Source organism: Epinephelus lanceolatus, chromosome 2 (assembly GCF_041903045.1).
Source record: "Epinephelus lanceolatus isolate andai-2023 chromosome 2, ASM4190304v1, whole genome shotgun sequence".
NCBI classification, from domain to species: Eukaryota; Metazoa; Chordata; class Actinopteri; order Perciformes; family Serranidae; genus Epinephelus; species Epinephelus lanceolatus.
In genome coordinates this window covers 24,343,246-24,370,564 of record NC_135735.1, presented here as the reverse complement: position 1 = coordinate 24,370,564, position 27,319 = coordinate 24,343,246, and the positions used below count along the sequence as shown (strand labels likewise).

Sequence of the window (27,319 nt, the reverse complement as noted above, 5' to 3'; positions counted from 1 at the left end):
ACAGCATATTTCTGTCCGAACCCGAACCGAGCCCGACATTATTTAATAACCAAAGCACTGAGTTTGTGTCACACAGTGGTTACAAGCTATTTAACAGGCCGGGCATGCGCCGTGGGTGCTCAGCTGCGGAGAGGGAGACCTCTGTGTTTGAGACGGGAGCGGGAGGCGGGAGGTCCGACGCTTCTAGCGAGAAGAGAGGGAGACATAAAACAAAATAAGATAAAATAGGAAAAACCTGTCTCCCTCGTTTATTTGGAGGTCCGAGACTTCCAGCGAGGAGAGAAGAGAAACAAACAGCCAATGTGTGTCTGTGTGTGTTATGTTCAGGTGTTGTCACATAAATAACAGTGCCCACGCAATAAACAGGACAGACAATAGGATTTTATTTATTTTTACACTACATTTTCACTGAAAGCTGACCGAATCCAGCCCGAGCCAGAATACAATTTATAGCTACATTTCTGACCAAACCCGGCCCGACCTGTCGGGTACCGTCGGGCTCGGATCGCCACACTCTACTGTGTGTATGTGTCCCCTATTGGGGCCTATCTGAATTTCTGTCTTTGAGAGATATTATTTTGTAATATAACTGAATTTTCTATCCATACATATACATTTTAAATATATTAAAATTATAAGGCATCTTTGAGTAAACTGCGAGTATCATTTAAGTAGGCTATGTCGTGGCCGGCTGAGTGTCCTCTTTTTTGGAAATCAAAATATGGTCACCCTATGCAAGTAGTGAATGGCAGGGTGAGAAAGAAACTTACAGCCTGAGCATGAAATGTATTGTCTTCCTGACTGAACTCTCACTAGAGCTTCATTTGTTGAGCATAATGTTTAAATCTGCTGCATCAAGTTTAACATTGAAGAGGTGTACAGTTTCAACTTGCTTCGTGGTACAGTCCTCTGGTCTCCATTTTGTTGTATTGTACACATGTACAAAGTGAGCATGCAGTCAACAAGGTGCGCATTCGTTTTGACGCTATTCCAGTGTGAACAGTTGCAAATAACAGTAGTACTGCACCAACATGGCAGTGAATCTGCTTGGTAGCAAACATGAATGTAAATAAATGCACAATTTAAAATATTTTAAGCAGAAGGAAATGCATTCAACACATTTGTTAGGCCTGAGGGGTGCACACTGTGAATGTAAACATAATTCTGTTACCAAGAGAACTCAACAAGCTCCACAGCTATAACATTGTCCTTGACATGAAAATAAGAATGGTGTTTGTTCAATAGTGTATCGATTCATGACTCATTCATATGTGTTGCAGTTATTTTTCTCATATTCCAGAAAAGAAAAAAACATTAGAAAGTTGCAAATTCACTTTTTATTAATGTTTACTTTTTTATTGAATCAAGATACCATAATCAGGTTATATATATATCTAAAGGAAATACTATTATATGTGACTGTGGTGTACAGTACAGTGTGTCTGCTCTGGCGACACTGTTGCTTTGTATACCTGTAAATTAGAAAAACAAAAATTACAGACAAAACATTAGACAGCCCACATATGGGTGAAGATAATTACTGCTTTCCCCACCTCTGAAGGGACTGCTGATGGAAAAGATGTGAGGTGAAATAATTCGTATTATACGTTTTTGCATTTCATATTGAAATTCGCTGTTGCAGATGCACTGATTGATATGTGCTGTGAGGCTTGTTTACGGCGAACAGGTGCCAGGTGTTTGCAAAGCAGGAGGAAAATAAGGCTGCTGAAAAACATTTAGAAATTACAGTTCACATTCAAATAAATCAGTGCCGAAGCAGGATGTTGCCGTGCCAAGTGTGCGGTGGGACTGTACAGAATGTGTATGTGTTTGGGAAACACTTTGATTAGGTTTTTTGCAGTTGATCAGAGACACAGATATAAACGGAAACAATACAGCCAGTGTCTTCGTAAACTTCATGATGAGACGAACCTCTCCTCTGAAAGAACTTTTTTTACCCCCGGTGTTGTTGGGTTGAAAAATCAAACTGTTTCACGACTTTATAAATCAACTCAGGCTCTCTCTAAAGAAGCCAGACACAGCATGATTTCACGGCGGCCGCTTTCTGTCGGCTTGCAACTGCTTCACATTCCCTTTAAACTTGAAAGGTACCAGCAGTTAAAAGCAAAATAGTGAGAACACGGCCAAAGTGGATTTATACAAGGGTTGATGAAGCACAGTGCTGATGAAAGTTTTATTTTTTTTTCCAGCTTTATTCGGTTGATAATACAGTATAGTTGTGCTAAAATTGCAGTTTTATGCACTCAACTTTCTGACATTTCAAAGCCGCCTCCGAAGCTTGGCTTTTTTTAAAGAAACGGTGATCTGTGTTACCTTGAAATTTTACTCATAAAGGGGTAGACCTTAACATCGCTGTAATTTACTGTATTTTTGAGTAAATTTGCAGAAATATTGTCCCCACTCATAACATATGCGGATTTCTATGATTATTGGTCTTATAAGTAGCCCTGACTCTTTCATCCTGCAGGGTATGACTCATCGTAAAATATATAGCTCAGGTAATAACGGAGGTAAACTTTGAAGCCAAACATTAAACCGGACGGACTGCCTCCATCTCCTCCCCCCCGTGTTTTGAAAAGCATTGCAGGCTAAGTCTTCAATATTGCAATATCCCGTTATGACTGGTAAGCCCCATGGAGGTCTGCAGCGCTGGCTCAAGCTGCTGCCTCTCTGGTCCAGTGATCAAAGCAGTGAAGCAGTGAGTACTTTTGGCCTCCTACCAATGAAATACTGCCCACTGGACGAGGACGTGACGACGTCTTGTGGGTGGAAGTTTGTTCACACACCAGCATTTACTCACCTATCTCATGCGGGATCTTCACAAACTCTAGATATTGATGGAAAATTCATGTGTGTGTGTTTTGCAGACGAGCTAAAGGAGAAGCTGCAGGATTTTGTGTCTGAGACTAACAGCCAGCGGCCAGGATTCATTAAGATGGTGCGTCATGCCAAGCAGGAGGGTCTGATCCGGTCCAGAGTGAGCGGGTGGAGGGCTGCCACTGCCCCAGTTGTTGCCCTGTTTGATGCCCACGTCGAGTTCAATGTTGGCTGGTGAGTCACTCGCAACGAGTGCGGCATGAGGTTAGCACATCCCAATACGAGAGCGCTGGTTCTTGAGTCATATCATTCTGTGTGGGTTTACTGAAGATTATTTCATTAAAAATCAAAGACTGTAGCTTGGATCTCTTTCTGTGTGACTGTGTTCTGTCTCTATGACCAAACCATTCATATCATGAACAGTAAATATATTTATAGACTAAAATTTTCCTTGTATTACTAATTTAATATCTAGTGCTGTGTTGCATGACTGCTAAATATCACACAATATGCATAGACCAGATGGCCATCCTGTCATATCATCATCCTATCATCAAGGCCACACCCCCCTTAGTGGAACAGAAACACATACTGTAAGGACAGAAACAGGACAATGCCAAAAAGCCTTTGTGTAGCAGCTTAACCAAGGCTTTCACACTGAAATCTGAGGCACATAACATTCTGAATATTCACTGTGAGTGTGGTCAACAGCTAAATGATGCTGGAGACAGTTACTTTTGATAGATAGCTACTGTTAGCTTGAGTGGGAGGCTGTTGCAGTACAGTCATACAGTACAGTAGCATCAGACTGTTGTCTTCAACTTCATCAAACTGTAGGATTTGGACAGGTTGGTTATGTACAGACAGCACTTAGCCTATCAATACTCAAATATACAAGGCCACAAGACAATTATTAGATACGTCCATGAAACAAACCTGTTTAACAAAAAAATAATTGCACACAAACTTGTCACAGCTATAATCTAAACACATCAATTGCATTGACATCTACAGGGTCTTTGGGTTTTTTAATCCCCAAAAAGGGGCGTCGTCTTGACTCTTTGCAAAGTACCCGAGCCTGTCACATTTTAGTTCAAAAGGGGTCACATATGCAGCACTCCAGACAGGCAGGCAAGATGAACAAAAGGCAGGCTTTAATGTAACAGCTGGTTCCAATGCAGAAAACTGACTGGCAACAAAAACCGAAGTAGTAGCTGAAACAAAATCCAAGAGTGAGCATAAATACAAAAAAACTAATGTAGTTACACACCAGGATTGCACAAGGACCACAAGCAGAAAACACAGTACACCGGGAATAATGAATCAGGGAGGAAAAACAGACGAGCTGATGCTGAAACAGGGAAAACACACATACTAAATACACAAGCAAACAAGGTTTTAAACGAGGGACAGGTGAGAGCAAGGCAAAGGGACAGGAAGAAAAACAAGGCATGACAAATGAGAAGCTTGACTTTCAAAATAAAATGGGAAACAAACTAAAAGCAATACCTACATCGTTTAGTTAATGTTTTTCACCACTTCATCACTACTAAAAATGCAGCTGTAGCCAGTATCTCACTATCACCATCCTAATTCATATTTAACAAACTATATTCAGCCAAAAACATAAGCCTGGAAAGCTGGAAATCAGAACAGAATGGAGAGTTGTTGCATCGAGATGATACACCGTCTCATCTAGTTGCATTGGTGTGAACCGGCAGTGTTCTAGAAAGTTGCAGAACGGCGCAGTGCAACTGAACTGAGCATACATGTAAAGGTCACAAGCACCAGCAGTTTGCTTATTCAGAAATACCTCAGGAGTGCATATTTAATGATATTGGGTAAAGTACTATGGAAAAATTATGGGAAAGTGTTAAAAAATTCATGGTAAAAATGTGTGTGAGCACTGTCTTAGCTTATCATTAAGACTTGAAACAGGGGGAAACGGCTAGCATGTATCACATAGAGAGCTTCAGGGTGCTGGCAGGAAGATTCTTTGAAATTAATTCCAAAGTGACAAAAATGTCACACACTGTTTTGTCATCAAGGCGACATGTATTTTGTGGGGAGCATAAAACATTGTGATCTCTTTTGCCACACTCACATTAAATGACCTTGTACTGTAAATGTATTGTGTAGTTTTTATGTAGTGTTTGCAAACGCATTAACATAACATTTTATCGCCTCATATTTTGATAAAAAACAAATTCCATCAAGTTATCAGATGGGAAATAATGGTTTGTCAGACTATTAAATTGGATTGAATTAATCGTGAAATCGTGAAATTGGTTTTTAAAAAGTGCCTTTACATGACAGACATAATCACAAAGGTAATGGAGATAGCCTGTCAAAACAAACACTCGGTAAAATGACTTTCTTTTCACGTATTTGAAGGGCTGAACCCATCCTGCAGAGAATTAAAGAAGACAGAACCCGCATCATCTCCCCATCATTTGATAACATCAAGTACGACACGTTTGAGATTGAAGAGTATCCGCTGTCGGCCCAGGGCTTTGACTGGGAGCTGTGGTGTCGCTACCTTAACCCACCCAAGTCCTGGTGGCACAGGGGCAACAAGAGTGCACCCATCCAGTAAGTGAGCACCACATGTCTTGATAGCCTAAATCAAATGATTATATGATATTTTTTATCTGAAATTAAATAAGAAATGTCAACCCCTGCTAAAGAGGTAATTCATGCAGCATTCAGGAACAAATTATATGTTGTGTAAGGTCACATCTCTCTTCCTTTCCCTGCTGTTACTATAGCAACAGTGTGAAGCTAACATTACTTGCAAAAGACAAACAAAAGTGATCTTAATTATCTTTGATCCCCCCAGGAGCCCGGCCCTGATTGGCTGCTTCGTGGTGGATAGGCTGTACTTCGAGGAGATCGGTTTGCTGGATGAAGGGATGGAGGTGTACGGGGGAGAGAATGTTGAGCTGGGCATCAGGGTGAGTAATAATGTCACCCCCTGAGGCCATGGGCCATTGTTCATCCAGGTAATGTGTGGAAAATTAACTATGATAATGACACTTAATGGCTGTTGGGAGCAAGGTCACTGAGAGCCTCATAGTCCTCTCCTTATGTAAAATACTTAACTCAATGAAAAAGTGTCATTTGGCTGCAAACGATGTTGTCTGTGTATTTAAAAATGGTTTACAGGTGGAGTGATTGTTGGTAAAGATGAGAAGTAGAGCTCTAACCGATTTCAGATAGCCAGCCAGCTTGTGTTTTTATTTTCATGAAAGGTCAGTGTTCTTCAAACTGCTAAAGAACTGATGATATAATAATTTAGTTGAATGCAATTTATCCTTAGAGCTCCATTATGACTATAATAAACCAGCAATGCCTGTACATTCCAGTGCCCATACAGCCATACTATTTAGTGTGCCAGAAAAAGATTTAGTCACTGCCAATACATAGAATGTCAAACGTAATATGCCAATAATAGCACCAGCATGTCTTACTGCATCTGGTCATATTTCGCAGTATGCAAGCCAGCATGATTTTCTGGCTATTCTGACCCACAATCCTCTGCACAGAGGAAAGTACGTCACATCGACTGAGCTGCAGAAAGGTGACAGTTCAGTGACAGCTGATAGAAGCTGCAATGATTGATGACAGCACATTTAAGTGACTGATGACCAGTGGAATAGATAGTAATAAAAGGAAACAGAATTGTTTCAGTCGACAAAATAATCAGAAAGATCACCAACAGAAGACATACTTATGGAAATGACATGACAGAGAATTGACAGGTAATTTTACTGTTGTGGATCCCGCTGATAGAATCTACAATGAATGCAGTCATTATTTAAAATTCAAAACTCCATACATTGCAAAGTAACAACAGCTGAACTCTCTAGGTGAACATCCATCTCTGGCGAGCTCAGGGAATGGCAATTTGTATCTCCAAGGTAACGTCAAATGATGACGTTAAGCAAGAGAGTCGAAGTTAAAGGCGTGTTGCTGTGAACAGTTAGCACGCCCCAGTGTATGCATGCTCCATGCAGCACTACATACTTTGTAAAGGAAGCTGCACCACATACTGATCATATATATATATATATATATATATATGCAATTCAGAAAGCAGGGTGCATTTTATCTGTCTCCCTTTACTTTTGGACTTCCCTTCTCTGTCAGTGACACCCATGGGTCCCTACTGAAGACCAAAGCAAATATATCGTTGACAAAGCTATATGACCTCTGGGGCTATTTAGCAGCTGTTCTGAAGCGTTTGATCATATCAGCAGTGCTTTGAACCTTACAAGTATAAAGTTTCATTCTCAAAAATACTGAGTGACTTCTTAAAACAGCTGAGGGAGGTAGTTTTTAGCAGACGTTACTCAAACAGCAGTGAATACAGCATTTGTTTAGGACAATTTTCAGCCGTGGATTAATACATATTTAATGCTCTAGTAAGACAATGTATGTGAAACACATGATACACATTTCCAGCTTTGGCTACACATTTGTTACTAAGATTAATTCATTGGTTGGTTTTGGTCTAATCATGGGATCTGTCGACAGTAAGGAAATACAGAATATCACCATACAGGGTGACTAATGTAATGACAGTCACATGCTTAGATAGGAGCAAGTAAACACAGTTGAAGAGATGATCCTTTAGCAAATGTACCCAGAACACACTGTGACTTTGTGCTCTCTCTTGTGTAGTGGCAGCTGGAATAAATAATCACTACAAATTAATTCTTAAGTCTGAATGATCACCTTCATCCCCCGATGATCCCACTGAGGCACATGTGGGAGTCGTAGGACTCAAAGTCATTGTTACTGTTAGCAGTGATGTGTGAAGAGAACAGCGACATTGTTCAGAGCAGATCGACATACTGTGTCGGTACTTGTGTCGCACTCCTCTCACCATGCTATCCTTATTTTGTACACCTACACCATGAACAGCTCTGACTTTGAAGGGAACATTGACTGTATATAAATAATGGATGACAACACAGTGAGGTAACCATTTGGTTTGTGGACTCCCATTTTAAAGGTTTGGCATTTTGACCATTTCTATCTTGGATATTTGGAGCCAGAAGTAATGAGAAGTGACCAAATTTGGACAAGAGGGTGGAGCAAACCTTCACGCTAGCTGCTAGCTTGGTTAGCACAAAGCATTTACAGTTTATGATAATTGTCATAATGTTACTGCTAATTTTTGCAAGCCAAAAAAAGGTAAATACCATTGAAACTCAATGTGCTAAGAGAAAATGGATCATCAGCCTCCATAGAGGGTCGTTTAGTTCAGGATGTTCTTAACTACTAATTTCTCTGACGTTTAAACAGAAGTTTAAACTTAGAATAGTCGACTCATCTGAAAGTAAGAAAACACTCGGTTGAAATGTGTTGGACTTTGCGCTGACTAGATAGGGTGGCAACATTTAATCAATGATTTGAATGATCCCACATGTGCCTACATTTAGTACAACCAAACACTGGATTAAACCCAAAATGTTTTAAATTGCTTTTATGAATTGAAAACACAATAAAATGGCCACAGCTATGGCTACGCCTACTCTCTAACAAACAATATTGTCACTATGGTAGCAACTTACTTGACATCAGATGGCTCCCACCTGTCACTCAAAGCAGACACGCCCTAATTATGCACAATTTTTAAGCCTTAATAACATTTAAAAAGTGACTTAATATAAACATTCACACCCCTACAGTTGATTACACATGTATTTCTGCCTTGAAGTTGAGCATTTGAACTTGAGAGTGTCTGTGGATGGACTCTCTTTTTAAGTCAGCCTTGAGTGGCCATACGAGGAACTGCAGGTTTTGGCACGTCCGCACTGGCGTCATTTTTCAGCCCAGGAGCTTGCAGCTTGGATGGAAATCATTCAATGTGGTGTTCACATTGGTACCACAGGCAGATGGGCCAGAGAATGAACAGCTCTCCATGGGGACACTTAATGATAGCATACATCTACTGTACAAAGATCATTAATGCAGCTATCAGCCTGTTCAATAACAGCTAGAAGCAGGGGACAACTCCTCCTCAGCTCCTCTCTGGCTAGATTGCACTGTGAGAAGGAAATGGAGACAAGTTTGCGACAGGGTGCTGAATGTGGAAATATCCATCCTCGCTAATGACAGAGATGCAATCATCAGTAAAGAAGGGAGATTAGTCCCGTAAGTCATTTTCCTCCAGAAATTACATGCTTTTAGAATCCCTGGGCCTGATAATAGCCCCACTGATTGCTTTATAGCTGGACACATTGATGATTTTATCACATATATTATAAGCCAGGGCCATAGTCCTGTGTATAAACAGTGTGATGATTCATTCTGCTTCATTGCTCTGTATCTTAGTCTTGACTTCAGTGTTTCACTCCATGTTGTTTACTTGCTTGGTTGTGTTTGACTGAAGGAACTCGTCCTTGCCTGGAGGTTAATGTAGTTTAGAGTTTAGTAATGCTTTTGAAAGAGAGGGTGACACTGTGAGCTGAGAGCTACAAGACTGGAGGACCCTGGCTTGGCCCCAGATTAGCAGTCCCATAGAGCCCCAGCAGGGTCTGTCTGTGTGTCTATCTGTCTGTCTGTCTACAATGTATTGGTCATGCCTCCAGACCACCTGGCAGCACACATACTGGCTGCTGACGGATCCTCAGAGACACACTCAAAGCAGGCCAGCAGCTACAGGCTTTGGCTGAGGCTTGAAAGGGATGTCCTGGGTAGTGTGAGGGTGAAACGAACCGCTGCTCTCTGTTCACATTTGGTCACAAAGTGGACGCTGAATATTTCGATCATGATGTACATAATTATCAGTCTGATGAGGTGTAATGGTATAAAAGTTTCATTTATTTGATGGGCCTGTGTCCTTTACATCCTGATGTGCATCTGTACTGGTGGATGTGTTGTTGCACTAAATCATGAACAGGACATTAGAAATTCCTGAGTCTTTTAATTTGAAGTATGTGCTTCATAAGTGCTGTAACTTTATTTTTGTGGGAGCAAATATTTATAAATGTGGAATTCGTACACTTTCCTAGAGATGAATCTGGATTGATGGTTTTAGCCTGTGAAGGTCAGACAAAGCAGTTCATGCTAGTTTGCCCCAAAGCTGTCTTAACCAATTGATTTGAGACTGAGAAACTTTCACATTTATGTCTGAGGGAAAAGGGGGGAAATTTAAACCGTGATCAATCAAAATATCTGAGGTTTCACTGACTATGCTTATACACACTAATATTCCACTATTATTCCCAGTTTGACAGTATTCTGAATTTGATTTTGCTCCGTTTGGATATTCAGAATTAGGTCTTTTTGATAACGTAGGTTCACACAGTTCCAGTTGCCTCTGTCAGCTTCACCGTCAGCTCTGTTCTTTGTACACAAACCAACAATCCAACAATTTGCAAGGCTGAGGTACAAACATTATCAAAGACTTGAATATCAGCAGGTTTTTGGATATGCACAAATATGGTAATACCAACCTTTTCAAGAAGGTGGTTGGAGCAATGAAAAAGGGAGGCTGTGTTTGCACTGTCCAACAGGTCCACCAGCCGTGTAAAACACTGAAAAGATCCTTTTTGGATGCAAAGAAGCAAAAAACAAGTGGCTCCAACTGGTCTACCTTTGTCATATTTTGACATGCTAAATGACATGTTAGGGGCCGAACACATGCCACGTCTTTAACCACCTGGAAAATGCGAGGTCAGGCGCTGGGCACTACTTTTGTGCCTTTTTCGAGGCAGCTTTTAAGAGCGCAGCGGTAGGTTGTGTTTGAGGTTGCTAAGCAACCTTAACAAGCACTGTATCATAGTCTATTTACCTGAAATCCTGAGTGCAGTGCTGATCTTCCTTCAGGCACTGTTTGTGTGTGGGCATATTGTCCGTGGGTCAGATGAAAAGCTCTGGGAGCCCTGCACCAAAGTGATCAACTTTTCCATATTTACCACAAGCCAATATTCACGAAGAAGTGAAAGATATACGTCGGCTGTGATTGGTTGGTCCTCATCACATGACATGTGGTGTGCACTGCTGCATTACAAAAGCTGAACTCGGTTTATCTCAGGGTGCAGCCGTCGCACCCTGAAAATAGACGCTCGTGAACGCCTGAGTGCCGCAACAACATCGATCTGGCATTTGAGCACATCTGCCGGGCGTCCTCACTGAAAATAATGAATTTTAGCACGCAAAAAACATGGTATGTGGTATGTGTACGGCCTTTTAGGGCACATTAATTGGAGTATGCATGGCTGCATGTGAAAGGGAGTGTTAGTGCATGTAAAGTAAGAATATTGTCTTTTTTGAAATAAGGGCATAAACTGTAATATTTTGTGCGTGTTAACGTAGTCACTGACAGTACATGCATTTGTTCAACTCTGCCATTACAGTAATGGAAACATCATGTGGACGACACATAAATCAGCTCACAGATAATGTGTGCAGGGGAGAGCGTAGTACTGCACTTCACTAGCTTTACTTCCTGTTTCAGTCCTGAGCATTTATCCCAAAGAGACCTTGTGAATGTTGGGAATTTATGATGATGCCATCTGTGGCAATAAATTGATAATCCTGGGAAGTGTGGTCCTTGTCCACTATAAAACAGAATGCAGAGTTATGGTACTGTCTGTTTGTTTGAGCTTCAGGTCACAATGTGTTGATTTGTTTTGGGGTTTTTTGGATGGATGTGCAGAAAACCTAAGATATATATTTTTTGTGAAGCGATCCTTCAGGTCAGACTTCACGGTGGAAAAAATAGCAAATTGGACAGGACCCTGAAACAGAATTATAATACAAATGATTTCCCAAAACACCTGTGAATACCGGGTGTTGTGCCAGTGAAACCAGCATGGAACAATGCATCACAAAATCACCAAAGCAGACATCATCACTCTCAATCAGTGCCAGGGAGGTTGTGTTGAGAAATGAGGATCATTGAGGGCTATGAAAAACAATTATGAGACAGGCTTTGTGCACAGTATTTATGGAAGTGGCAATAAAACACCATTACTGTCATAACAATGATTTACACATTAGATTTCAACCACATATCCAGCTTGCAATTTGTATTCATTATAAACAAGGTGTGTTATTATCTGTATGAGCATTTTAAGTAGCAAGGTGAGGAGCACAGATAGCACAAAAGACCAGGTTCTAACAGTGATACATTATTCTGCTATGATATTTAAAAATACAGTTTATAATCATGAATCAGACTTTGACAGCTTACACAATGCCATCAGCTACCAATTAAAAACATTTCCACACATAAGAAGTTGATGATGTGTTGCTCTGAACAAATGAATTATATCTGCTGCACTTTTAAAATTTGATAAAAAGTGTTATATATGTATGAGGTAGGCATATAAGTATTATTGAGTGCACATGTATAGAAAACCTATTAATTAATTAGCTCTGATTCAACTTACAACATATCACAACAGTGGTAGAACATGATGGAGAACATGTAAATGTCTAAACTATGCAAAATGTATCAGTGTTAGCTTTTAAAAACATGCTCACTTAACGCGAGCCTCTGTATTTATTTCTTTATTTTTATTTAAATGTTTCTTCCTCATTGAGATTAAAAATCTCCCTTACAAGAGCATCTTATCCACAACAAGCAGCAGCATATTAACCCTTTGAAACTTGGATAGACAGCAGTTATCTTGTGCTACATTCAGAGGCCTTTTACAAGCATTTAAACTTTTGAAACGTGAGCACACTGGTTTGATTTCTTTTGAAAACGTGCAAAGGCAACGAGTAATTTGGCTAGAAATGTCCTGCAAATTGCAAGAAAACAGTGAAACATAACAAGAAAAATAACCAGAAAAAAGGTAAGAGAAGGGGGAAAAATATTTGGGGAAAAAAAGGAAAAAATGGCCAGGAAAATGCATTTAAAATAATTAAAATTATGATTTAGAAAAAAAATCTCACCTTCAACACCTTTTTTCAGGTTCATTTCAGGTTCATTTCTTTGTTTGTTTTTAATTATTATTTTACAGGAAATTTTCCTGCAATTTTTCCAAATTTTGTGCTAATTTTTGGGTCATTTCTAAATTCTTGGGTCAAGTTGCTTGTTGCCTTTTTTCGTGTGTTCTTTATAGGGACCAGGCCAATTTGCTCAGGTTTTAAAGGGTTAACGAAACTGACTGTATTTCCAGATCTTTGCTGAGCAACAGATTTGTGTGAAAGGAATTAAAGGCCTGTCCCATACAGACGCCTGTCCCAAATTAAGGCCCGCTGAGCAAATAATAGCCCGGGCTATTAAACTAAGTTGCAGACAAACAACATGTAGCAACTAAAAACAATTTAAAAAAAAAAAAAAAAAAAAAAAAGAATCTGAATCGCAGCACACCAAGAAATCAGGTCTACATATCCTCACTCAGATGGAGGCAGATATTCAGTCAAACCATCTATGACCTGATGTATCTTCCTCCAACTCCTTATTCTAATTTATCTCACAGTTTTTCTCATTTACTTGAACAAACGTGTCCATTCAGAAGTTACGTTTTCAAAACAGTTCACACACACACACACACACACACACACACACACACACACAAACTGTGAGTCGCTGGCCAAAGTGACACATTTTGTTTGCAAAATAATCTAATACTCACAAAATATTACGACATGCAACAAAAGCAAATGTTTCTACCAAACAGCACAACTTGTGGTCAAATGAATTTATTCTTTCAGTCTGTACATTTGAACTGGTTCAGCCTTAGTTTGTGCTATGCCTGTGCCATTTGTTGATACTTTATGTATATTTGTCCCCCCAAAAAAGGCAAGTAAGCATATCACAGAATGAATTGTATTCTGTTCTCCAAAGATGATCCTACTAGCAATAACAAACCCTGCTGTACTCTGCACCAAGCTCTTTTTTGAGAAAACAGAAGATTTGTTGAAATACAATACTGAAGAAAAAAGTTTTCTTGGTTCATTTTATTCTTGTGTGCAGGTCTTGCCATGAAATGTAAGACCTCCAGTAAGCACCTAGACTAGACGAGACAGACTTACAGCTTTATTGTGGTTGAGTGTTTGCTCTGCACTCTCTCTTCCAAATAACCAAAAGTATTTCACACTCAGGAATACTCAGTAACAACTAAAAAATATTGTTGCATCAGATTTGTCCATGTCATTCTTTTTGGCTGGACCTCCACAGCCATGTATATAAAGGTTTTGACCTAGTCTGGTTTCCATACTTTTCAAACTCAGAAATGCTGAACACTGTAAATGAAAATAAGATTAAAGCAACTTAAAGCTCTAGTTTCTCCTCCTGCTGTGACTCCTTCACCATGCACACAAACTCCTCATCCTCAGGCCCTTCCGCCACAGCCTCTTACTCTCCTTACGTGCCTTTGACGTCTTGCTCACAAATAGCAACATAGAAGTGGCGTCATTAGACACATTAGGACTGCTTGCTGATTTAAAAGCTGTGCAAAGGAGTTTCACACAGGTGCAACAGAGATTCATAATTGGACACATAATTTATATCAGCTGTGAATAGATGTTGTTGCTTTTGTGTAACACAGATAACAGGAAAAAAAGTTTTGGGTCCTTCTGTGAGATCTGTGATGAGTGTTTTAGAAAAGGGTGTGAAAAATGAGTGAGGCAAATGAAAATGTGTTCACACATTTGCAAGAGAAGACTTGTGCTGTGCTAACAAGGTGATGATGAAGATCAAATGGATCCCTGTTTCATTAAGCGTGTTTTAGCAATCGAGAAAAACTATAATTACAGTAAATTGTTTGCAATTACCTTCTTTGTAAAGCACATTACAAGCTGATGAAACTAAAGCAGAACAAGTTCACTAAGCATAAACAGTAACTATGAATAAATGATTGATGAAGCTGTCGTTTGTTGATCTGATATGTATAAAGATACAGTCAGAAAACCATACAGCTGTAATAAAATGTGCTGTTTTAGATCCTTTACAAGGCAGAAAAGATTTAGAGTTCTGTTTAATCAAATAGGACAACCACCAAAAGTTGCACCGTAATGACTCTGTCTGTAATTGTAGAAAAGCACTGATTGAGTTTCATGAACCCTGCACTGCTGAAAAGCTATTGAATCCCGCTGCGTAATCTCAGACCAACAGGACAATCAATGAGAAAGTCCTTTGTCTGACAGAGGTAATGTGAATGGTAATGTAGCCCTCTGGTACAATCATAAGGAATACCAGAGCTTCATGCAATAAAAAAAATCAGATAGTAACACATAATTAAATCTTAACATCAGTTCACAGTGACCAGGAGGGCGCCTGTAATATGACGACAGTATTTCCTATCATATAATGAAAAGAAACATTATTTTAATTATGTTAACAGTATTAACAGTAAACAGCTACGAGCTGCCAGACTTCTCACAAACAACAGGCCACTTACTGAGCTGCTTCATTACTCTGCCTCATTTGTTTCAGACCTGACTTTAAAATTATTTTTAATTACCAATAGGGCATTTCATGGCGGAGCTCCAGAACACATTAACTAAACTTTTAAAACCGCACTTCACTCCATTAACCTAAATTACATTTGTACCTATTATTTCCTCGCTTGTGTTGCTTTTAAAACATGTTATCAACCTTTGTTTTCGGACAAGTGCTGCACAAACGTGTGGCTTATTACTTTAGAAAATATCAACTTTTATCAAGTTTTAATGTGAATATATACCAGACTAGTGTATTCATGTATGAATATGTACGTCTCATTCGTGACATGCCGAGTGTTTTTTAGAACTTTTTAAGTCTTTCTCAGACATTCACTCATATTCCACAAGACACTTGAAGGACCTTTATCTTCTATATTGTCGGACTTCTCTTAATCGATATTAATTTAAATACAGAGGACCATGTCTTTGGGACAACCTTCTTCCATCTCTACAATCATCATGTACATTATCACCTCTACTACAGACAAAGCTATCATTACAGGATGAGCAACGTGAATATTTTTATCATATAAACATTTCTGAAGTGGGACTAAAAAGACTTAAATATATCTAGATATTATACAATATAGATTTTATTAGATGTAGTACATCAAATGGCAATGTGGTTTAATTTAATTATATTATAATTCTCTCGTTCTGTTACGTATTACGCTGTACCAGCTAATTTGCAGCTTCTTTAAATCCACATGAAATTACACCCTTTAGTCATGAAACTGTTCTGGAGTTGATTGATTTGTTGAAAAGATGGAGCTGATGTTGAGAGCTCAGCTGTTTTAGCCAGCCTGGGGAAACAATTTCAGTATTGTGGAGAAAAGTTAAGACTGGATTGAGAAACGGAGGAAGAGAAGAGCAAAGAGGGATTGTGGTTTCCTTTACGGTCGCGTTGCCCTGGGCGGGAGGGGAGTGATATCGCAGGACCAGATGAAGGTGAACACAGTGCAGCTGCAGCAGAGTGGATGAGCCGTGGTAGCGGAGTTTTTCAAGCCCCCACTTGCTTTGGATGGGAGATTCAGTAGCACAGAGTGAATACTAAAGCTTGAACATGGATCCCCATGGAGAGGAAGGATCACATTTGACAGATCTGGTAGATGGCAAACCTGCTGCCTCAGGTTTTGGGTGCAGTGTGAGCTTTGTGCAATATTAACCCCTATTTTGTTTTCACACTTCTGTCTGAGCTTTTTGTCCAGAGTCTCTGAATTCATATTTATCCGCAGGCAACCTTTCTTTAGCTATCTCCCTCCGATAAATTATTATTCATGGGTTCCTTCTACCCTGCATACAGTTTTATTTATTGTATTGTGATATGAAAGTGGATATGCCTTGATTTACATATTCATCACCTCAAATAAACATCTTGCAGAAGACTACATACTCTGTAAAGCTCGCAGAGCCGAGTACAAGTAGGGGATGTAGCTACAAATTGGACTCTTTGAAAATGAGTGTTTTCATAAATGCTTTATTGAAAAAATATCTCATCTTCTCATGTATAAGGTGCTAATAAATGTTGGAGAACTCGCTTGATGAGTGTGTGAAATGTTTCACCCCAGAAGGTGTCATCATGTGTGCAGGAAGTTGTGTCTAATATGCCAACCTGTTGGCTTCACACTCCTTTGTGTCGATGATAACAGTTGTGATGCAGAATGAAGATGCTTAGATTGAAAATAAATCCCTAGTCAAAAATATATTTTGTTCTCAGTGAGCTTGCGGGTGCTCAGATTGCAGGCTTTTTACTTTGGTTACTTGGTAATAAGCGCTTCTCATGTGGTTGCAACTGGTGGGATTTTCCCAGTGCAGACGTGCCAGAAAATACCTGTCGTTAAGACTGCAGAATTGATTTTTTATGGTGTTGCTTCAGCAGCAATCACAGCAGCATTTTGGAAGAAAACAACTCACTTCTCTGTGGAGTTTTAGGCAAGGTTTGGACTAGAGAATATAAGTGTGAAATATCTGATCTTGAAATTTAGAGGTCCAGTATGTAGGATTTAGAGACATCTATTGGCAGAAATGCTATGTAGTATTTTTAAAGAGTAACTAAACCCCAGAATTTCTGTGTTAGTGCCTCTTCCCTGGAACCTGAAAAAGTGCCAACATAGGCAGGGCTGAGAGGGGGGCTAAGACACACCCAGGCACCCTGTCGTGCCGCCTCTCGACCACAGCCCTTCCCACCCCATCGCACACACACAAAAACAAACATAAACACACACTGATTAGCTAGGTTAGTCTCTGACCCAGAGACTGTAAAAAATAATGGATGAAGCTACTGTAATGCCACCCATGGGTTTGTGGACTCCCATTTTGAGGCCTCAAGGTAGGCATTTCAGCTGTCAACATCTTGGTTTGTTGAAACGAGATGTGACCACATTTTGGCAAAAGGCTGGCACTGTGGAGGACTGTGGTGATGCTTTCTGTACGATCTGTCCCACAAAGTGGCCCCGCCCTTAAATAATTGTAACTTTAAGCCTAAATAAATTGTAAACATTTGAGTTAAATAAAACTTCAACTCCTCTACAGTTGTCATGAAGGGGGAAATTAGCTTTAGAGATAGAAACAGCTTTTTGTACGAAGTGTTAAACATGTTCATTTCAGATGTAAAGTTGGGCATTTTAACATGGGGGTCTATGGGGATTGGCTCACTACTGGAGCCAGCCTCAAGTGGCCATTTAAAGAACTGCAATTTTTGGCACGCTTCTTTTTTCGGCCCCGGAAGTTGCCGCTTGGACTGACCTCATAAGGCAGCTCAATAACATTGGGCATTGTGTGCCCATATGTAACATGACACAACAGCACCCTAGGTTAGCTATCAAGGTAGCCAAAGTTTAGTAATGTAAGCAAACATTGCTAGAGCCATTTCTTATCATGTAACATTAGCTAGGCAGCCATGTCACTGCCAGTACAGTGCTGACTAAAAACAAGGCATTTGTACATTACGTCAAGATACAGTGGAGTTGCTGGCAGCATGTGCAACTGCTGTGACTGTGGTCCTGTTGCCGACACTGGGAGAGCAAGGTTTGGCGCTGTGTTGCTTCTCAGCAAGGGCACTTTAGTGGAAAATGAGTATCGCAAACTCCAGCTCTAGGCAGGAGATTACGGTCCAGAAGGCACTACACATGTAACCACTGGCACCTAATTTCCAAGCAACAGTGCCCAACCCATTCTGGCCACTAACAAATACCAAAATGAAGTCACTGACTGAGTGACTATCCACACAGTCTGCTTAATCCACTACTCACCATAGTCCAGACACTGTGCGTTTATACAAGGGGGTGGGGACAGCAGGGTTTCGTTGGTGACAAAAGCTGCCACCATTTACATGCCACCAGATCAGTCACTAGCAAAATTCAACCGTAACAGCCAGCCGGGTTGTAATCACCAGTATTTATTTTTATAACACAATATACTTTGCACAAAAGTGGTTTGGAGAAGTAGTTACTCTTCGAATATGTTTTCATTAGTTTGTAATCACCTGAAAATAAGAATCATTGTTTTTTTCATTATCTTAGAATGAATTGTTAACATCTACATGCCGAGCGTTTCCTGTCCCACGGAGTCCGCCATGTTGTTCCACAGTAGCCCAGAATGGACAAACCAAACACTGGCTCTAAATAGGGCTATTTGCATTTTGGTGTTGGCCACCATTATTTTCCTACACACTTGGCACATGCTGGCACATGTGAGAAGTTTCAGTTCTGCAGCTTCGCAGCTATGCTTTTAGATCCTACACCGGACCTTTAAATCTCAGAGAATTTCTTGTTTTTTAACATAAATTATTGCAAATTCTGAATTGTGTCAGTCTGAGCTTGTAAAACTCTGGTTGCCTGTAACTATAAAGGAGCACAGCAGGAGTTAGATTTCTAAAGATATAATGCAAAAATAAGAAGACAAGAATAAGGCTAGTTAGGCAAAAATAATAGTCCTTGGATAATGAGACGGCACAAACAACAAATCAAGAAACTCATCGGCATCTCCTCCCTTCTAGAAAACTCCCTGTTTCTAGTTAGATGAGATGTGATGGTAAGTGGTACATTAATAATTCAAAGCTATGACTCTCCACATGGCTGTCTGCATGGATTACTGCAGCCCTGTCTCCTACAAATTGCATTTATATGCATTTATTCTTCATTAGCGATTTATGTTCAAGGGCAGCGTTCAGAGCCAAGTGAGGGTCAGCGAAAATAAAAAAGGATGGTGGTGGTGGTAGACGGGCATGTAGAACATTTACCCTCAACACTGGCAGCCTGTCTTCATTTCCCATGCCACTTTAACAGTCAGCACTGGGATTTTTTAGGATTTAGAGGGTTAGTTAGCCAAATTTTAAAAAAAAAAAATCTTCTCACTTAGTCCTAGAGGTATCGAGCTGTGGAAATAGTTTTGGTTTAATTGGTCTTGGTTTTGAGATTTCTGTCTCAGAGGCCTCCACCCAAATACATTAGAGATGAATGAAATTTGTTTTTGTTGCTCCTGGCATTGAAACAATTACTTACAAAAAACTCTGTAGTCAGAAACAATGTCATATGGGGACCGTGATTATCTGCACCAAATGTTAGGGCAAACATAGTGATTGTTGAGCGATTTTTTTGTTGAACTAAAGTGTTGTACAGAAGAACTGAGAAGCATTTCTGACTAAGTTTATAACAGGACTGCAACTAATTATTATCTTCATTATCCATGGTGATCATTTTCATGATTAATAGAGTTGTCCTTCAGCTTAGAAAATGTCAGAAAACAGTGAAAATGTCTTTTACAAGATGCTGTGACATCTCTTTTTATGTTTGGTTTGTTTTGTCCAACCAGCAATGTAAAACCCATAGGCCCAATATTTAGTTTACTATCATATAAGACAAAGCAAAACCGCAAATCATCAAATTTGAGAAGCTGCAACCAGTAAATTTTGGCATTTTGACTGAAAAATTCTAATAAATTTTGAAATTGTTGCAGGTTTATTTTCTGTGAAAAAACGAATCAGTAAATCAACTTATTGTTTTGGCTGTAGTTTAGGCGTAAGGATGGTGTTAGTTGCTGCAGTCCTGGAAACAAACTGGTAAGACTGCAGGCTTAACCTATTTGTTATAGTCATGGCTCTAAGGCTTTTAAACACAGGCCCCTGGTACTTAACTGTTCCAGAAAAACTATTAAAACATGACAAGACTTTACTGATGTTCTTGCAATATCTGGAACCTGGGCACCACTGGAGAACGGCAATGAGCTGTGAAAATGATGATATCAAGGAAGAACAGAGTTCTCAGATGAAGCACATGCTGCAGCTGTGAGTGAGTGGATTTGAAAACATATTGTTCAGTTAAATTACTGTTTATCTTTGTGGTTTAATTAACAGCCACTGTAAGCATGAGGGACGCTTGCCACCTGCTTCTCATAGTCTCATCAAGTCTGCAGAATAATTTTAACTTAGATGTCATCATTTATTAGATAGAATATAGACTCGTGTTGTCTGTCCTGTTGCCTACAGAACAACAGTATAGTTAAAAATAACAGGACATTAGCTATTAGCTCTCATTTTCAGTTTAGTTCAGAATCAGCTGTTTTTGGCCATGTTTGTTGAGTCACTCATGGAATTTGACTCCAGTGGCTTTGAAAGGTCCAGTGTGTAGGATTTAGGGGCTGACATGGTACATAATATTCATAATTGTTTTAATTAGTTTATATTGAAAATAAGAACTGTTGTGTTTTTGTTAGCTTACAATGAGCCGTTTATATCTACATACAGAGTGGGTCCTGTCCCAAGGAGTCTACCACGTTGTTTACACAGTAGCCTAGAATAGACAAATCAAACATTGGCTCTAGGCAGGGCACAGTCAGCTACTGTACTTCTCCTGCACTCTTGGCACACTGGAAAAGTTCCAAGTCTGCACCCTCACCACTAAATGCCATTCAATCCTACACACTGGAACCTTTCATATAACACACATACTAAGACGTGCACCGATGATGACTTTATGATGATGATTTTATACCTGATCTTTATAATTATGATTTATGTCTAGTTATTTTATTGACTTCTTATTGCATATTACCGAACTGTCTGACTTTATGATCTATGGTTGCATTGCTGCTCTATCTTGAAAGATGTCCTTGAGTGCTTTGAAAGGCACCCGAATAAGATGCATTATTATTATTATTATGTGCGCACAGTGCTAAGAGCAAAGTACAAGAAGATGCACAGAGACATACAGCTTAGATAAGGACAACAAAGCTAGGCAGGAATAACCAAACAAAATTGCTGTTATGTGCAGACTTTTAGGAAAATATGGTTTATAAATAGACAACAAATTGACAAAAAACATATAAATGTACAGGTCAAAATGTTGCTGTAAACTGTGTACAGGGTCACAGAGAGGGTGAGAGTACGTGGGAGTGTGAAGAGAACTTTTCTGGACTAAATATTTCATGGGAAATATAATAAGGTACATTATGTACATACAGTAGGTGGTGGCTTGTGTATGCATGTATAGTGCATGTCTATGGCCACCCTGTTTAGTTCTACATTTCGGAATAAGGGATAATATGTAAATGTTATTTTGTATATCAAAGTGTAATGCATTCATTTTTAGCAGTTTTTGTTTTCAGGAATTGTTTCTCACATCACATGCCAGATTTAATTGTTCATAAGAGTAATGTGGGAAGAAACACTTCTCATGTTTAGTTGTTGTGCTGCATGTTTTAGCCTTGCGAGATATTGAAAGGCATTTCTCACCAGTGCGATGCGAACATGCAGTGCGAAATGTGAAAAATAAAGTATGACAACCATGCACACGGGGTGCTGAGCGAATTATCTGCATTGCTGTGTTGCATTTCGGGTTTCTAAATAGTGCCTGTGTTCAATCCACACAACAAAAACTATCCAGTCAGAGAATGTTAACCCCAAAACTACAAACCATTGCCCCAAAGTCTTAAACCAAAAAACATACTCTCCCTGCAGTTACAAAGATTCTACACCATTCAGCAGCACATCAAACCTCTCATCTGACAAACAATCACCCTTCCATCGAAATCATGACCTGCTTGTCCTACTGAGGGATTTAAGTCCTCACTACCGTTGTGATATAACAGCTGTATGGCACACTACATAATGCCAACCATGGAGGAAGGATTGTTTGATTAAGGACAGACTAGCACCTGGTGTGTCGATGACATTATTCTGCAAAATAATTAGCCGTGTGCTTCTGTTTGTTGGGGACTGTCACCATAAGGTTAGCAAGCTACATTAGCATCTTCATTGCATCCCAGCTGATGCGGAAACCAAAGTGATAAGACATTCCCCATTTGGTAGCAGGGCAGGTGTGACCTGAGGGTATGACAACTTTAAAAAAACAAATGATTTCACTGGTCGAACATATTTCCATTTTCAACAAATGTGACGCAGGGGTGTGCAAGCGTTCATTGCAACCAAGTGGCAACCTCCAGGGATGACGAGTGAAGCTGATGCGGAAGTGCCAAAAGGTGCAGTTTGTTGAATGGCCACTTGAGGCAGGCTCCAAAAGCGAGTCAGTCCTCATAGACCCCCATGTTAAAATGCTCAACTTTACAGCAGTATGTTTATAGCCTGGTACAAAACACGGTTTTGGTCTCTATAGCTATTTTCCTCTTTCATGACAACTGTACGGGGGGTGAATTTTTTTCTAACTCATCAGTTTACATTTTATTAAGGCTTAAAGTTGCGCATAATTAAGGGCGTGGTCTCTTTGAGTGACAGGTGGCGCCATCACAGGTGGCTAACTACTTTGAGCTTCAAACCCACTCCTCATAACCAATGGGTGACGTCACGGTGACTACGTCCATATTTTTATACAGTCTATGATAACAACCCACAAAATCATTTTTTATAAATTCCTGTGCACATTTCCGGGCTTGGGGCGCCCAGTAGCTCAGTGGGTAGGGCTGGTATCCCATAGATAAAGGCATTGGCCTCTAGTCTCGCAGACCAGGGGAGGCAGAGGCGCAGCGCACCTGCGCTTCACCAACTGGGTGTGGGCAGGCGGATTTTGCAAGTTTGGCACACCGTGCGCGATGGTGCAGCTACTCCTCTTTCCCACCTCCGTCCCTCCTACCTGCGCAAGTCGGAAAGAGGGAGGAGAGAAGTCAATCAAATGAGCCCCTCTCCTCGCCCTTAAATGCGCCGCGCGAAGGTGTAATGAGAGTTTACTCAATTCGCCATGGCAGAAGAGAGCGGCAGCGTCAGACGGCCAAACTTCTCCCAGGAGGAAACTGATGTTTTGGTCCGGGAGGTCCAAGCTCGCAGTGTCCGAATATACGGAACTGCGAGCAGACCTCCACGGGCTGATGATGCAAAGGTAGCCTGGGAGGAGGTCACCACAATTGTAAATCAGTGTTGCGTTTCTCTCGTGCGCTCTCTCTCTTTCTCTCTCGCAGTCTCACTCTGTTTCTTTTCTTTTGACTTTTCTAAGATGACAGATGCTGAATATATACTCCCTATCTGATGCTGTGGCTGTTTGTGGTTGGCTGAGAGTGGTGTGAACTCATTAGTTTGCAGCTGTGTTAATCAAATCAGGTTGGGTTTCCATTACGCGTGCCAAACGGTGCCAATCCCCTTTGATCTGACATCAGATGTGACGGGACAGTGGATATAGAGATACATTTATGTGCTGATTGCAGATAGTTGCATTGAATAGTGGTTTTGTGGGTATTTATTGCATCGTTAATGTGCCTGATATTCTGGAAACCTGTCTGTGAGGTTTTGGTGACGTGTGCACACTGTCTGCCGGTCAGCCAAACTTCCACTGCACCGGCTACGCTCTGCCTGCGCTGACAGTAGACCTGGCGAGCTTTTAGCGCACCTTCGGCGAAGCCTTTTGGCACGAAACTGTCACTGCGCCAAGCTGGATCTGTCGACACCTTCCCCTGCTGCGCCGCCACACCCATCTCAGCGCACCTCAGTCTGCCAAACTACCAAACTTAGCATGCCTCGGGTTGCGCTGCTTGAAACTAGCTCTGCGTGGGGTTCGCCACCCTGTGCCACCCAGCGCTGCGCCGGGAAACTAGCCATTGTCCTTGCCGTAGTGGCCGTGGGTTTGATTCCTGCCTGCAGCCCTTTGCTGCGAGTCATCCCCTCTCTGTCTCCCCCTTTCACACTTAATCTGTCCAGTTGAATATAGGTAATCGCCAAAAAAAAAAAAAAAAAAAAAAAAAAAATGAAATCTAGGCTTAGTGTGGAACAGCTTGAACACTGACATTCAAAGTTTAATTCGACCTACAATCTGTTGATTATTGTAGGTTTTTTGGACCAGACTGCCGTTAAAACTTTAATCCAAACATGAGACCATTGTATAAAACTGGCAGCACATGATGGGCGATGATTCATATCAGGATTCTTCTTCTTTTTCATGCTAGAAATACATCACTTGTGTGACTCTGTGCTGCCCTGACCGTGTGTTTCCAGAGGCTGAAGGACTGTGGTGGAGATGTATTAAGCCTTTCTTCCTCTTCCAGTTGATTTAGGATTGTCTGTAAATGGTTCAGCGTTTCTGTGGAGAGGATGGGGAATGCACTCCTCCTTTTCAGACAGCAGACAGAGCGAGTTTATACACATACAGTGGAAACTCTATGCCAATTGTCTGCACTGCTTCAACTCTGTGCTCTGGGCAGCAAAAGAGGAAGCTCAGCTTTACCTTAAAAGTAAGTCATTGCTTTGATGTGAGGGGTTTTATCATCACAAAATACTGAGGAAATGTGAAATGAATGCAGTGGGAAATATGAGGGTGTTTTTTTTAAAAGCCAGTTAGGGCTTGTGGGGGGGACAGAAGAGGTGGTACAAAGAGATGAAAGCAGATAGCTTCAGATACACACAAAGGTATGAAATGAAAAAAAAGAAAATTCCTACAACAGCATAAATCAGAGTGATAAATGGTGCCAAAATTTTGCTCATCCTGTCAGGAGGCTGCAGACGTATATGTTTTCTCTTCTGTTCTTTTCAAGTTTGACAATTATCATCAACATCAGGATGCTTATAACATCATTGCGACACAGTTTGCTGGCCATTTTTCATTAGACTCCTGTATTTAACCTCCATTTATATTGTCATATTCAAACATACTGACTGCTTGTAGAAGTTGTGACTAAGCAGACTTAAAAAAATCAAACATAATCTTTGTCCTTTTACTTGTGGTATCCTGATAAAAACCTGTATTCAGAAAAGAAAATGTGCTGTGCTTCTATCACAAGCTTCCATCAAGTGGTATTTAAATATCTGTCCATTTTTATTAAGGGGCATCATGCTGGAAATGCACCCTACCTCATCATATCCCTACCTCCAGCTCGCTGTGATGACTCATGGCATGACTGATGCATGAACTCATGCTTCTTCAGATCTCACTCCGCCCAGCTGGAATGAGACCATATCGTCTTTTTTGAATCCTCTGGTGTCTCGAGTTTGTTCACCGGCCTGATTGAGACACAGCATCCCATAGTGCTCTATCAGAGAGGGCCTGGGAACTTATATATACTGTACCTCTCTTGCTTTTCATTGTATATTGGGACTGCAAGATAGTGCTTAGGAGTGTATTTGTAAGAGTAGCACTTTACAGCTCAGTTGATAATGGGATAATATCATAAGAATTAGTAATATTTGGACAAAATGTGGTAAATACAGAGGGACTGACTCAATAAAACTTAATAAGATTAGGGTTTAATTTCTGTAATGCAGTAATAATGGGCAGAAATATCTCAAGAGAATAATGAGCTATCAGATGATGATTAGGGGGTGACAATTCAATAAGCTCCACCCGCCTTAGTTACTGATGCTCTGCCTGTTGAACAGTCTCGCATGCAGGATTATGCTGTAAACAGGTGCATTTGATCCACCTGTCCATCTGACTGGAAACACCCAAAAAAATCTTAAAAATATCGCAAGTTTTTTTTTATTTCACCCGGGGGAGGTGAAAAAGTTGGTGTATTGATAAAGGTAAATGCAATTAAGTGTGATAGAAACAGACTCAGTGAATAATTTATGACATAAACTTATGACATATTGTCATTGTATTTGTCTCTTATGTATGCACACAGCTGTTAATTACATTATGCCGTTGCGCCCTCTTCTGTAGTGGCACCTGACTGGAGAATTAGTGCCACCTCCTGTTTATCTCAATGAATCGTCTCCCAATATTCACATAATAGTAGTGGATGGAAAAGCTCATAAATTTGCATTTTCTTTGGCCGATTTTCTGAAAATTTGGTTAAAATTTGTACTGCGTGTGGACGGTAACCCAGCTCATGATAAAAGTGACAGATTTACCACTCAAAATTGATTGGTTTTTTTCAAAATGAGTTAACAAAGTTAACAAAAGACCATCAGCTTTGACAGCTGAAATGACGACTGACACTGACCGAGATCTCATCATTAACCAGCCAGCTAATTAACGTTATTGCCGTGGGCTGGTTTGCAGATTTAAGCTGACTTTAAAACTTTCAAACAAGTCAAAACTACCTTGAAATGTGCTTGATGTTATGCACTACATATTAAAACTGCAGTTGATAACTTTTTTGAAAATAACTTTGTGTCATATTTGCTGAAACTCTCACTTTATTCTGAAAGAAGTACACGAGACAAATAGTCTGTGAAAAAATGATGTAGTCAGACTGTCAAACTAGGCAGCGCTGATCAAATGTGAATCAAGATTCTGTTACTGCATTGCCTATTTCTTACCTCAGATGTTTTCAGAAACATATTTTAGTGTACTGTTTAGCTGTAAAATGAGAAAGTTTGTGATCCAGCTGCAATGTTGGAAACAGTCGACTGAAGTACCAAGCCCCACCCACCAGCCAGATCAACTCTCTCATTTTACAGTTAAACAGTGCACTAAAATGTGTTTGTTGATTCATAGTTGATCAGCGCTGCCCAGTTTGACAGTTTTACAGGTTTCTTGTACAACATCATCTCTATCCTGGCTTCTCTGCATTGGCTCCCTCTTCTCTTAGAAGTGATTTCAAGATTTTACTGATCACTGTTAAAGCTCCTATGGGTCTTGCCCCAAGCTACATAGAAGAAGTGTTGACCCCACATGAGCCAGTTGGCAGTCTT

At 40.3% G+C, this 27,319-nt stretch overlaps 1 protein-coding gene across 1 annotated transcript in view; it reads left to right on the top strand.

Moving 5' to 3' along the window:
• The window catches only part of galnt18b (UDP-N-acetyl-alpha-D-galactosamine:polypeptide N-acetylgalactosaminyltransferase 18b), a 132,101-nt gene that overhangs the window by 69,219 nt on the left and 35,563 nt on the right, over positions 1 to 27,319 (top strand). The window contains exons 4-6 of the mRNA XM_033630598.2: positions 2,889 to 3,072; positions 5,233 to 5,430; positions 5,678 to 5,792. Of these exons, the coding sequence (XP_033486489.1) occupies positions 2,889 to 3,072; positions 5,233 to 5,430; positions 5,678 to 5,792 (497 nt within the window). The remainder of the gene's footprint in view (positions 1 to 2,888; positions 3,073 to 5,232; positions 5,431 to 5,677; positions 5,793 to 27,319) is intronic.